The 15372-nt window shown below is 35.4% G+C and overlaps 1 protein-coding gene across 12 annotated transcripts in view; it reads left to right on the top strand.

Annotated features, from left to right (window-relative positions):
• The window catches only part of IFT88 (intraflagellar transport 88), a 132015-nt gene that overhangs the window by 67946 nt on the left and 48697 nt on the right, over positions 1-15372 (top strand). For all 12 annotated transcript variants that reach the window (XM_058547811.1, XM_058547809.1, XM_058547820.1 and 9 more), the window contains 3 exons: positions 369-477; positions 2194-2344; positions 2830-2945. In XM_058547811.1, coding sequence (XP_058403794.1) covers positions 369-477; positions 2194-2344; positions 2830-2945 — 376 coding nt within the window. The remainder of the gene's footprint in view (positions 1-368; positions 478-2193; positions 2345-2829; positions 2946-15372) is intronic.

Raw genomic sequence — 15372 nt, forward strand, 5'->3', positions numbered from 1 at the left:
TTTAGCTTTAAAATAAATTTTGAATTTATTCAAAATAAGAATAAATTCAAAATAGGAATCTACATTTTTTCATGCATAGTCAATTGTCCTGGCACTGTGTATTCCTAATCCCTTAGTCCTCATTGATTTTATATGCCCATTAACTGAATTCTATAACTGAGTCAATTTCTCAAGTTTTTCTGTTCTGTTAATCTATTTATCGTTCGTGCTCCCCTACCACACTTTAAAATCACTAAAGCTTTATAGCATGTTTTGGTATCTGTCAAACATTAGTGGAAAATCGCTGCCCACTCAGCCCACCTTGTTCGTTTTAAAAAAATTCCGTTTATCTTTATTTTTTCTTTTCTGTTTTTCTTCTTGTTTTTAAGGCCTTACCTATAAGAAGCTAAACCGGCTTGATGAAGCTTTGGACTATTTCCTGAAACTTCACGCAATCCTAAGAAACAGTGCCCAAGTTCTTTACCAGATAGCAAATGTGTATCTTATGTGAAAAACTTAAGGACAGTTATTAATTCACTCAGTCGGTGATTGAGTACCAGTTATTAAATAAGCTTAGCCAATGAAGTAATTGATGAGAATAATATTTTAAAGCCTATCAGATTAATATGATGAAAATCTTGAGTGATCCTGTTTTAAAAGATTATTTGTATTATAAAAGGAATTATTTAAAAGTTAAAACTATTTATTAAATTTTGGAAATAGTAATTGAAGTAATTGAGGATGACATGTTGAGTCCTCATAAGCTATTCATTGAACGTGAATTAGATACTTTAGAATGTATTGACTCTGAGTCTTATAGGGTATTTTTGAAGCAGTAACTTAACTAATTAAAAGGAAAATATTGTTTATTATTGATTGAGTTTGGATAGTATATCTTATGTATTGTAGCTGACCCGTATAGATTTAATGAATATAACTCTCCAAAGGCCTTAACTCTCCAAAATTACACAATATTTTGTGTGAATTCATTCCATTCATTCAGTAGTTATATATTGCCCATATACTATATGTGCCAATATTATATTTAGAACTCTGGGGAATGTTGAAATATAAAACATGGCTCTCGTGTCAGTTTCTTCTACAACTCTTAGCTTTCTTTCTTTTTTTTTTCCCCCTGCCTTTGGTTGGAAAAGCAGAGATTTGTTAATGTTTTTAATGCCTTTGACACTATTTGAAAAACACTTTTATTTCTCTCCTTATTTTTTAAAAAATAAGCTTTGACAACAACATTGGGAAGGGTTAAAATCTTATATAGGTTTTTAAGTTACCATTATCTTGATATAAATTTTATATAAATATGTTTAGAAAAAAGTATATTATGAGGCATACCATTAATAATTTTAAGTCCTATCTGCTGTACTTTTGGTAGAGTAGATAAAAAAATTTTTTTATATAAGATTTTAGTTTTAGAGCAGATGACTTCATTGTTATTTCTTTTTAGTGTTTTTATTTTGTCCGTTTAATTTTTCTGAAATTGCCAGTGTCATGATCTGATACTTCCCAGTTCATGATCAGTTTAGATCCAGTCTAGTAATTTATATGTTTAAGGCTATTTGAATACATTTCCTTATTTTTGTTTTTCTTCTGGTATCACATTTGTCATCATTAAAAACAGAAGCCTCTTTTTCAATAAAACTTTGGATTGGAGTATTTCATTTCATTGAAATATCTAATATAAAAATAAATAGTAGTCAATAAGTATTGGTGGGAATAAATTATTTGAGTATATGTAGAGGACTTACTTGGCTACAAAAAAAGAACCCTATTTTGGACTTATAATCTAATTAGGGAAAACTCATAGGAAAGTACGTGGAAACTATTTCCTTAATATGTTGAGCATGTTAAGAGAGGTAGAATAATTGAACACAGCAATCAGGCATTTTTATTAAGGATAAATTTTGGACAATGCTTTGAGTAAGATGGCAAACTGTTAATTCTACTAGAAATTTGGGAGTTGATCTTAGTGGACAGGAATGAAGCAAAAGGAAAAAACAAGGTATATATATGAAATAAGAGTGTTATTTACAGTACTACTCCATTTTTCATCCTCATCCCTGAAGAAATCCAGAGTAAACAGTATTAAATGGCACATTACTACAGGCTAAAAGATACTTTTATTGTAATGTTTTTAGGTTTCTTTCTTGGTCAATGAATTTAGAAATATTATGTTATCCTTAATTGAAATTGTCCAAGATATGAATTAATGGAAGATCCCAATCAAGCTATTGAATGGTTAATGCAACTGATCAGTGTTGTTCCAACTGATTCTAGAGCTTTATCTAAACTGGGAGAATTATATGATGGTGAAGGAGATAAATCTCAGGCATTTCAATATTATTATGAGGTAGGTGCATAACCTTACTTTCCTTCTACTTTTTAGCTTTTATAAAATGTTATTAAAAAAAGCAGCAGCCTTTTAATTTTTAAAATTTAGAAATACTTATTAGTTTTAAATGAATAATGGAATATAAAGTTAGTTTTTGGTTAATTTTAATAAAAATGAAATTACAAGTCCAAATGTTTTTTTCTTTTGAAGGATTTATTTTGAAACATCTATTACATTCTATTACATGAAGCATGTAATAGAAGCATGATTCTATTACATTTAATTTGATTTGGATTATGTATCTGTACATCAAAAAGATATTTATAGATCATTAAAAAATGTGTCAAACAAATTTTAAGTTTTCTAATCTTATATAGTTTCAAAACTTATGAAGTGCTTAAGAAAATTCACAGTGGATAAATTCATTCAATAGGTAAAAAGTTCAGAAAATCAATTATACATTGCCACTGAAGTTGTATTGTCATGTTCCTTACTTTTTCCAGTCGTATAGATATTTTCCTTCTAACATTGAAGTCATCGAGTGGCTTGGAGCCTATTACATTGATACCCAGTTTTGTGAAAAAGCCATTCAATACTTTGAAAGAGCTTCTCTTATACAGTAAGTGACTATTATGATGTTATGTTTAATTAAATGTCTTGTGTTGAGATTTGATTTTATCCCTAGAATTAGACTCTTACAGACATATTAAGTTCATGAACAAATATTAATGAACATTTATGCATTATTTCCATTTTCTTGTATTATGTTGCATTTTATTTGGTCTTTATTTTGATAAATGTATTTCCTTTATATGCAAAGTTTTAAAAATACCTTCTTTAAGATACTTTTTAAAATATATTCTTATTCACATGTCAGCAAACAAGTATTATTTCTTTATCAATCAGAAAATGACTATCTTAGTCCTAGGACAAAGTTTCATTTCTGAAAGCATTCTAATAGACGTTGCATTGGTTTCAATTTATAATTGATATATGTTATATATTAAAAATTAAACTTTTAAAGATGTCTTTAATTTTATATCAGAATGTTTTGTACATGTCTGACTCAAAAATAACTGGAATATATCATATTCTGCTTTGTATTTGGCTAAACTGCATTTTAACATTAAATATGACTTTCAATCATTTGAACAATAAAGGAATGCTTAATAATTTGAGTGATTTCTGGGTGTAATTTGGATTAGGCAATTCATTTTTATGACATTTGCTTCACATAAATATTTTGTGATCTGTAAAACTAATTACCAAGTATAGGGGGATAGTTTTTAGTTTAATTATATGCTTGAGACTAAAACTACATAGGTAATACACTGTAAACTTTTTATTATACTTAATATTAACCCTAACCTTAGGCATTAGCTCATGTAAGACACTTTCTCCTTTGAGGCTTCATCCACCACTGTTCCATCCTTGACTCCTATTTGTGAATTTCATATGTTGACCTAACAGTCAGTCCCTTACCTAGTCTAGTTCATGCTCTTTCTTTCTATCCTATCAGTAGTCTAGCCTCACAAGTCTTGACCTCCCTAAGTTTATTGATCTTTACCTCCTCTGCAGTTCTGCCATCTAGATCTTATCTGATTCTGATTATCATCCAGCACATTTATACCGATAAATTCCTACATTATAATATCCAGCTGTCTGAATATAACCTTCTCTCTTTCCAACTTCCATACTCCCTACTATCCAGTATGCCTTTCTTTCATAGGATTGAGACCTCCAATCTCTTGCCCTTTCTTTCTCTTGCAGTCTCAGTCTTTCCTGGCTTTAGTTCTGAGTCTGTCCTTTCTAGGCTGCTTAATTGATCATATCTGTTCCGTTACTTGCTAACATTCTTGGTTACTTTTTCTCCCTTGCTTTGCTGCCTCATTCGTCCCCCAAAATTTTAGTTCATGAGTTAATCCAACCATTCATTTCATTCTTATACACAGCCTGGGAAACGCTATCGGAGATAAATTATGTGACCAGATGAATTGATGCCATACACATTTGTATTATGTGAACACTGCTCATCAGTCTTAAGTGTTTCTAGTTAACTCCCCCTCCTTTTCCCCTCACAGATCTCCTCAATTTCTCTCCCTCTTTTACACTTAAATTTCCCAGAAAATAGAGGCCCTTTCTAGGAACTCCCCTAAACATTTCCCTTTTCCTGCTTTCCTGTAAATTTACTTGCACCTGTTTTTGCCTCCTTCTGTCTAAGTGACAGAGACATTAAATGTGTGTTAATTACCTCTCCTCCTTCTTAGCATTTATTTTCTGTACTATACATCTTAATTTCTAGTTTTTCTCCTTTTTTTATATGCTAAGTCTTTATTTGTCATGTAAGTTACACCTTGACAATAAAAATGTAAGCTCTCTGGAGGTGGTGGAGAGGTGTTGGTTCTTGTGTTACATAGTTCTTTACGTATTTCATAGTAGTTGGCATATAGTTGAATTAAATTGTATTACCTATCATTGCTGTTTCTTTACTATAGAAACTCCTCTCCTTGTTGTATATCTTAGGTTTTTATAGTTCTTAGTAATCTTCATGGTTCTGGTATTTTGGTAATTGGTTTAAGCCTATACTATTATTTTCTGTTTTCTTTTTCTTTTTTTTTTGTGAGGAAGATCAGCCCTGCGCTAACATTTGAAGCCAATCCTCCTCTTTTTTCTGAGGAAGACTGGCCCTGAGCTAACATCTGTGCCCATCTTACTCCACTTTATATGGGATGCCGCCACAGCATGGCTCGACAAGCAGTGCGTCGGTGCACGCCCGGGATCCGAACCGGCAAACCCCGGGCCGCTGCAGCGGAGCACATGCACTTAACCGTTTGCGCCACCAGACCAGCCCCATATTTTCTGTTTTCTTAAATCCATAAATCATGCCTTAAAACTTCAAGAAATCCTAATCCTAACTGCACATTTAATGTAATTTTATTAGTGGGCTGCATTAGAGAGTGTTCTTTAGTATTTATTGTGATTATTATTATTATGGGATACCATCAAGCGGACCAGTATATATTTTATAGGAGTTCCAGAAGGAGAAGAGAGAGAGATTATTTGAAGAAATAATGGCTGAAACTTTCCAAATTTGAGGAAGACATGGATCTACAAATCCAATAAGCTCAATGAACTTCAAGTAGGAAAAACCCAAAGAGACCCACACCAAGACGCATTATAATAAAATTGTCGAAAGACAAAGAGAATCTTGAAAGCAATAAGAGAAAAGTAGCTCATCATGTACAAAGGATCCTCAGTAAGATTTTCAGCACATTTCTTAGAAGAAACCTTGGAGGCTAGAAGGCAGTAGGATGAAATATTTAAAGTCCTGAAATAAAAAAAGATGTCAACCAAGAATTCTATATCTAGCAAAGCTATCCTTCAAGAATGAAGGATAAATTAACACATTTCCAGATAAACAAAAGCTGAGAGAGCTCATTACTAGTACATCTACCCTACCAGGAATGCTAAAGGCTGAAATGAAAAGATACTAGACAATAGCATGACGACCTAAGAAGAAATTAAAGAACACTTATACAGGTAACTTCATAGGTAAATGTAAAAACCAGTATTATTGTACTTTTGATTTGGTTTATAACTTCTCTTTTTCTTACATGATTTAAAAGACAAATGCATAAAAAGGAATGCACAGAAAAGGAATGAGGGAATCAAAATAGTACACTACAAAAAAATCAAGCAAATACCAAAAAAGGGCAGTAATGGAGGAATGGGGGGAAAAAAACAATAAGACACACAGAAAACAAATAGCTAAATAGCAGAAGCAAATTGTTTTATATCAGTAATAACATTAAATGGAAATATATTAAACTTTCCCATTAAAAGACAGAGATTGGCATATTGAATAGGAAAAGCAGGATCCTTCTGGATGCTGTCTACAAGATACTCACTTTAGATAGAAGGATACAAAGAGGTTGAAAGTCAAAGGTTGGGGAGTGAAGTCAGCATCATGGCGGAGTAAGCTCTTCCCTTAGATTCTCCCCACTAAGATACAATGAAAAGGACATTCAGAAACCAACAGAGGACATTCACACAACACAATAGACGTCTGAGGGCCAGCCCCGTGGCTTAGCGGTTAAGCGCGCGCGCTCCGCAGCTGGCGGCCTGGGTTCGGATCCCAGGCGTGCACCGACGCACTGCTTCTCCGGCCATGCTGAGGCTGCGTCCCACATACAGCAGCTAGAAGGATGTGCAGCTATGACATAACAACTATCTACTGGGGCTTGGGGGAAAAAAATAAGTAAATAAAATTGTGAAAAAAAAAACGAAAACACAATAGACGTCTGAGAGATCCACACAGCCATACGTCTGAAGATGGAGGTGCCAGAACTCCTGAGAGGAAGTGGAAGGAGGTAAGGGGACCTCCTCTCCCTGCCTGACAGCAACCCAGGGCGCAAGACTGCACGCAGCTCTGAGAAAAGAGGGGGGAGGGAGCGGCTCTCCACGAGAACGCATTTGCTCTCCAAGTCCCCTCACAGTCTGTGGGACAGCCCCACAGAGAGGAGGCTAAGCTGTTGCTGGGGTATCTTCATCAAGCTAGCACCCCAGAACAGAAAGCGAGGGCCGAGCAAGAGCGTCCTCAGGATTGTGCACACAAAAGAGAGCATCCCAACCCCTGCCCAGTGCTCCAGCTCAGCCGGTCAGCCAGAGCAGCCACGTATACAATAGAAAAGCAGCAGCTACAGATGCCAGGGACCGTGGCATGCTCAGAATACAGCTCCTGACCTTCCCCCAGTGGCAGCTGGTGGAATCTGCAACCAAATACTATCACTATGAGAAGGCACAAATCCACACCATCAAATAGTATGAAGAAATATATTAATACTCCTGCCCAGAAGGAAAAGGACAAGCACCCAGAAATCAATCCTGAAGGCACAGAAATTTACAATCTAAATATCAGAGAATTCAAAATAGCTATCATAAAAACCTCAACGAGTTACAAAAAAATACAGATAGTTCAATGAAATCAGGAACAAAATTAATGAAGAGAGGGAATTCTTCACAAAAGAGATTGAAACTATAAAGAAAAAACAATCAGAAATGTTGGAGATGAAAAACACGATGGATGAGATAAGGGAAAATCTAGAATCCCTGAATAGCAGAGCTGATAGTATGGAGGACAGAATTAGCAGCTTGGAGGACAGAAATGTAGAAATGCTTCAGGTGGAGGAGGAGAGAGAACTAAGACTAAAAAGAAATGAAGAAATTCTCCAAGAAATACCCAACTCAATTAGGAAATGGAACATAAGGATTATAGGTATTCCCGAGGGAGAAGGGACAGAGAATGGAGTGGAAAGCTTGTTCAAAGAAATAGTAGCTGAGAGCTTCCCAAACCTGGGGAAGGAGCTGGAAATACAAGTAAAAGAAGCGAATACAACTCCTAATTATATCAATGTAAAAAGACTGTCTCCACGGCATATAGTAGTAAATCTGGCAAAAGTCAATGACAAAGGAAAAATATTAAGGGAAGCAAGGCAGAAGAAAATAACTTACAAAGAAAAGTAAAAGGATAGAAAAAGATATTCTATGCAAATAATAACCGTAAGAGAACTGGGCTATGTTATTGTCAGAGGAAATAGACTTTAAGTTACAAAAGATTATAAGAGGCAGAGAAGGACATTATATATTGATAAAAAATTCATTACTGTAAGAGTATATTACAATTATAAACATATACACATCTAAAGAAGGAGCCCAAAAATATATGAAGCAAAAAATGGACAGAATTGAAGGGAGAAATAGAGAGTTCTACAATAGTAGTTGGAGACTTCAATACCCTACTTCCAATAATGGATAGAAAAACGAGACAAAAGATCAGTGAGGAAATAGAGAACCTGAAAAACTATGAACCAATTAGATGTAACAGTTTTATATAGAACACTCAACCTAACAAGAGCAGAATACATATTCTTCCCTAGTGCACATGGCACATTCCCCAAGATAGACTGTATATTAGGCCACAAAACAAATTGTAACAAACTTTATTTATTTATTTTTTGGTGAGGAAGATCAGCCCTGAGCTAACATCCATGCTAATCCTCCTCTTTTTGCTGAGGAAGACTGGCTCTGAGCTATTGCCAATCCTCCTCCTTTTTTTTTCCCCAAAGCCCCAGTAGATAGTTGCATGTCATAGTTGCACATCCTTGTAGTTGCTGTATATGGTACGCGGCCTCAGCATGGCTGGAGAAGCGATGCGTCGGTGCGCGCCCGGGATCCGAACCCAGGCCGCCAGTAGCGGAGTACGTGCACTTAACCACTAAGCCATGGGGCCAGCCCTGTAATAAACTTTAAAAGGTTGAAATCATACAAAGTATCTTTTCCCATCACAATGGAATCAAACTGAATCGACAACAGAAGGAAAACTGGTAAATTCACAAATATGGGGAAATTAAACAACACTCTTAACCAATGGGTCCAAGATGAAATAAGAAGGGAAATTAGAAAATACCTTGAGATGAATGAAAATGAAACACATGACAAAACTTATGCGATGCAGCAAGCGCAGTGCTAAGAGGAAAATCTATAGCTTTAAATACATATATTACAAAAGAAGAAAGATCTCAAATTAATAAACTAACTAAACGCATTAAATATTTAGGGAAAAAAAGATCAAATTAAACCCACAACTAGCAGAAGGAAAGAAATTATAAAGGTTAGAGCAGAGATAAATAAAATGGGGAATCGTAAAACAATAGAGAAAATCAACGAAACCAGAGTTTGATTCTTTGAAAAGATCAACAAAATTGACGAATCTTTAGTTATATTGATGAAGAAAAAAAGAGAAGACTCAAATTACTAAAATCAGAAATAGAAGTAAGGTCATTACTATCAATTTTACAGAAATAAAAAAGATTATGAGACTACTATGAACAGTTGTATGCCAGCAAATTAGATAATCTAGATAAATGGACAAATTCCTTGAAATACACAATCACTCAAAACTGACTGAAGAAGAAATAGAAAATCTGAGTAGACCTGTAACTAGTAAAGAGTTTGAATTAAGTAATAAAAAATAATCCAAAAAGAAAATCCCTGGACCAGGTGTCTTCACTGGTGAATTCTACTTCACTGGTGAATTGACACTGGTTAATTTTAGTGTCAACTGGACTAGACACTAGGCCTAGATTAAACATTATTTCTGGATGAGTCTGTGAGAGTGTTTCCTGATGAGACTAGTATTTGAATTGGTGGACTCAGTAAGGTAGATTGCTCACCCCAGTGTGGGTGGGCATCATCCAGTCTATTTAATGACTGAATAGAACAAAAGGCAGAGGAAGGAGGAATTTGTCCCTTTTTTCCTGCCTCACTGTTGAGCTGGGACATTTCATTTCATCTTCTCCTGCCCTTGGACTAGGATTTACACCATCAGCTCCCCTATTTCTCAGGCCTTTGGACTTGGGCTGAATTACACCACCAGCTTTAGTGGATCTCCAGCTTGCAGATGGCAGGTTATGGGACTTCTTAGCCTCCATAATCACATGAACCAGTTTCTCATAATAAACCAATCAGTCTTTTTCTCTCTCATTCTGTCATTCTCTGAGACAAGACTTATCTTGATACCAAAGCCAAGCAAAGACAGTATAGGAAAAGAAATCTACAGACCAATATCCTTGATGAATATAGATGTAAAAATCCTCAACAGAATACTAGCAAACCAAATTCAGCAGCATATTAAAAGGATTACCAAGTGGGATTTATTCCCAGAATGCAAGGATGGTTTGACATATGAATATCAATATAATATACCACATTAATAGAATGAAGGAAAAAAACATTTGATCTTCTCAGTTAATGCAGAAAAGGCATTTGACAAAATTCAGTACCCTCACATGATTAAAAAAAAAAACAATAAACTAAAAATAGAAGGAAAATTCCTCAACATGTTAAAGACCATATATGGAAAACCTGCAGCTAACAATATACTTAATAGTGAAAGACTGAAAGTTTTTCCTCTAAGATCAGGCACAAGACAAGTATACCTCCTTTCATCACTTCTAATCAACCTAGTACTAGAAGTTCTAGCCTGAGCTGTTGGGCAAGAAAAAGAAATAAAAGGCAACCAAATGAGAAAGGAAGAACTAAAATTTATCTCTGTTCACAAATGCCGTGATCTACATATAGAAAACCCTAAAGAATCCACCAAAAAAAAAAACCTGTTAGAACTAATAAACAAATTCAGCTATGTCACAGGATACAAAATCAACGCACAAAAATCAGTTGTGTTTCTATACACTAACAATGAACAATCCAAAAATTATATTAAGAAAACTGTCCCACTTATAATAGTATCAAAAAGAATAAAATAGGAATAAACAGAACCAATGAAATGAAAGACTTATACATTGAAAACTACAAAACATTGCTGAAAGAAATTAGAGAAGACAGGAATAAATGGGAAGACATCCATGTTTGTAGATGGGGAGACTTACTATTGTTAAAACGTCCATAATACCGAAAGTGATCTACAGATTCAATGTGATCCCTGTCTAATTCCCAGTAGCATTTTTTGCAGAGATAGAAAAACCCACCCTAATATTTGTGTGACATCTCAAGGGACCCCGGAAAGCCAAAACAATTTGAAAAAGAAGAAAGTTGGAGGTCTCACACTTCCTGATTTCAAAATTTTCCAGAAAACTACAGTAATTAAATCAGTATGGAATTGGTATCAAGACAAACATAGAGACCGATGGAATGCAATCTAGACCTCAAAAATAAGCCCTCATGTATATGGTAAATTGATTTTCAACAAAGGCGCCAAGACTATTTGATGGAGAAAGGACAGGACAGTATTTTCAACAAAAGTGCTTGGAAAACTGGATATCCACATGCAAAAGAATGAAATTGGACCCTACCTTATACCATATACAAAAATTAATTCAAAATGGATCAAAGACCTAAATGTAAGACCTAAAACTATAAAACTTTTAGAAGAAAACATGGGGGTAAATCTTCATGACATTGGATTTAACAATGATATCTTGGATATGACACCAAAAGCACAGGCAATAAAAGAAAAAAATAGGTAAATTAGAGTTCATAAAAATTTAAAACTTTTGTGCATCAAAGGACACTATCAATAGAATGAAAAGACAACTCACAGAATGGGAAAAATATTTACAAATCATATAGCTGATAAGGGGTTAATGTCCAGAATATATAAAGAACTTCTACAACTCAACAACAATAAAAACAATTTAAAAAATGGGCAAAGGATTTGAGTAGACATATCTCCAAAGTAGGTATATGAATGATCAATAAGCACATGGAAATCTGCTCAATATCATTAGTTATTAGGGAAATACAAATCAAAACCACAATGAGATACCACTTCACCATTTTTAGGATAGCTATTATATTAAAAAGAACAGAAAATAGCAAGTGGTGATTGAGTACGTGGAGCAATTGTAACCTTTGTGCATTGCTAGGAGGAATGTAAAGTGGTGTTTTATGGAAAACTATTTGGTGGTTCCTCAGAAAGCTAAACTTAGAATTACCATATGATCCAGCAATTCTACTCCTGGGTCTGTATCCAAATATATATCCAAAGGAGTCGAAAGCTGAGACTTGGACAGGTATTTGTACATGCATGTTCATAGCAGTATTATTCACAGCAGCCAAAAGGTGGAAACAACCCAAGTGCCCATTGCTGATGAATGGGTAAACCAAATGTGGTTATATACATGCAATGGAATGTTATTCAGCCAGAAAAAGGAATGATAGTCTGACACATGCTACAACGTGGAAGAACCGTGAAAAAATTATGCTAAGTGAGAGAGGCCAGACACAGAAGGATGAATATCATATGATTCCACTTATATGAAATGTCTAGAATGGGCAAATTCATAGAGACAGATAGTATATTAGAGATTACTAGAGTCTGGGAGGAGGGGGAGTGAAGAGTTATTGTTTAATGGTTGTGGGGATTCTGTCTGGCTTGAGGAAAAGTTTTGAAATAGATAATGGTGATGATTGCACAACATTGTGAATGTAATTAATGCCACTGAATTGTATACCTAAAAATGGTTAAAATGGCAAATTTTTTGTTGTATATATTTTAATCATAATTTTTAAAAATTAATATACCAAAAGCCTTTGAATTATACACTTTAAATAGGTGAATCTTATGTTACATGGATTATATCTCAATAAAGCTGTTTAAAAAAAGGATGTATACTATATGATTTCATTCGTGTAAAGTTCACAAACAGGCTAAATGAACAGTGTTAGACATCAGGAGGTAGTTACCTTTATAGATGCAGGAGGGTAATGTTGGAACGGAGCATGAAGGAGGCTTCTAGGGTGTTGGCAACCTTCGTTTCTTGAACTGCAGGCCAGTTACGTGAATGTTTATGACAACTTATTGAGCTGTATAGTTTTTTGTGTACTTTTCTATATGTATTATATTTTACAATAAAAGATTTAAAAATTAAAGGAAAAAGACCATATGAGGAAAGAAAAGCAGCTGCCCCACCCCTAGGGGAACCATTCAGAAATGTCGTGGGAGGGGCATTTTAATTGTCAAGATGATGGGAAAGCACCGTGGGCATCGAGGATGGTAAACATTCAGTAATGTGTGGAGGACTTGTACAGTGAATTGTGTTGTCCAAAATGCCAATAGCACCTTCCACCAAACACTGCATTAGAACATTTTAATAGTATGATTTTATTACTGAGATTTAATCTTAAAACTCTAAAGTCTTTTCTTTGGGGCCATTTGGTGTATTCAGGGAAGCATTTTCTGATCTGCCTCAGGAGTATCAACCTGGCTGCTGCCGTTCCGGTAGCTGGAAGGGGCCAGGGCTGAGGATCTCATTGTTCCAGAAGCAGACTCTTGACTTCATTCTTCAGTTTCCATTCCAGCATCTCCAACCAGCCTGAGTCCTTGGGCTGGAGCCTCCGTGAGCACCTACTGAGGGTGAGGGGTTATTACTGCACAGAGTAGGGGTCCAACTACTCAATCAGATTTCCAATCTCTTCCTTTTTGTAGTTCCATGCCTTACTCCCTCCTTAGTACTGGTGATTGCAATTCTTGAGGATTTCTGGTGATTTTTCAGGGAAGATCTGTGTGCTTCTTTTCAGTATGCCCTTTGTAAGCACTTGAGTTTTACCTTTCTTTGCCCTGCTAAAGTCAGTTTCCACTTCCTTCATTCATTGTCCATCATTTGTATGTTGATGTTTTATATGGTTTGATTTTTTTATCTTAGATGGAGTTTATCTTTCCCATTCTTTTGGTTTTGGGAGGTTAATTTCCAGAAAAGACATTGTGAGGTAAAAGGTCTTTACTCTGCCATTTTAAAACCAGAAATCGTGACTCTCTTTCTGGTGCTTACTTATTCCAAATATGGAGATAACAGTTCTTCCCTATGATAATTTTCAAACTACATCTCTCATTGCTTTCTGAAAGTGTGGAATAAGGGATTTATAATGGGATATTATCCTGGTAAATACTATTGGAAGAGTAACCTTAGACATAGCTCTTAACCTTGCCTGGGTCTCAGTTTCCTTCAAGTTGAATGGGTAGAATGAATTGGTATCTGAGGCCACTTCTATTTCTAAAATTCCATAATTCTATAACTTAAAGCCAAGCAGTTGCAGAATTAAAATACTTAAAACCTTTTGTATAGTTCTGTATTCATTATACCGTGCTAGGCAATTGATAAGCAATTTGCTGGAATTTCTTTGGTGCATTATTTTAAATCACTATATCTTAAATGTGCTGTCTGTAAAATAGTAGTATTTTTCTTTACTGTGAGGATTGAGGAAAGAAGTAGGCATTCATTCAATAAATAAACGTGGTTTATTATTTCTAAACTACATTCTGATGGTAAAACAGAAATAAAAGAGACAAGCCAAAGCAGCCTTGTTTATTTGCTTTTATGCAGAACTTTACCGTCCTGTATTAATAATGCCCAGGCTCTCTCCAGTTACTAAAAGTAACAGTAGGGACATGGCAGTTTAATTCTTTAATAAAATAAATTTATCTCATGTCCTAAGTTGTTCCTTTGTTACATTTATTTACATGGAAGTTTATCTGCTATTATAATGCATAAAATCTTTTGGTGATCGTACAGATCACATCAATGCCCAGTCATCTGTGCTAATGGAAGTAAGCAATGTCACAGATAATCTGTAGTTATGATCAACTAGAATTAATAATCCAGAATGTTACCTAACCCTTTATTAATGTTAAGTCACTGAGGGCCGGCCCCGTGGCTTAGCGGTTAAGTGCGCGCGCTCCGCTGCTGGTGGCCCGGGTTCAGATCCCGGGCGCGCACCGACGCACCGCTTGTCCGGCCATGCTGAGGCCGCATCCCACATACAGCAACTAGAAGGATGTGCAGCTATGACATACAACTGTCTACTGGGGCTTTGGGGGGAAAAAAATAAATAATTGAAATCTTTAAAAAAAAATATTAAGTCACTGAGCTCTGTTCTTCCTCTTTTCACTGGGCTACTTTAGTGATTGAAAAGAGTGTATTTTCCCCATAACAATGCGCACATATGTACCCACCGCTACTTAACAACTACTCTAGTGGCTATTTTTTGAATTTGCCAGTAGGTGGCATTCATGAAATAAGGCTTTCTTGAAGAAAAAAGAAAGTGGTTTTAATAACTAATGTTTATTGTTTACATATATTATGTTATTTAATTCTCACAACAGTCCTCTGAAGTGGGTACTAATATTATCCCCATTTTATAGATGAGGAAACAGAGGTGTTAAGTTTAAATAGCTTATGAAGTTCACAGAATTAATAGGTTGCCAAACTAAAAATCATAATCCCAACCTTGAAGGAAATAATCAAGATGTGTACTTGAGGGGGCCGGCCCAGTGGTGTAGTGGTTAAGTGTGCACGCTCTGCTGCTGTGGGCCAGGGTTTGGGTCCCGGGCGTGCATCGATGCACTGCTTGTCCAGCCATGCTGTGGCGGCATCGCATATAAAGTGGAGGAAGATGGGCACGGATGTTAGCTCAGTGCCAGTCTTCCTCAGCAAAAAGAGGAGGATTGGTGACAGATGTTAGCTCAGGGC

This window comes from Diceros bicornis, chromosome 9 (assembly GCF_020826845.1).
Source record: "Diceros bicornis minor isolate mBicDic1 chromosome 9, mDicBic1.mat.cur, whole genome shotgun sequence".
NCBI lineage: Eukaryota > Metazoa > Chordata > Mammalia > Perissodactyla > Rhinocerotidae > Diceros > Diceros bicornis.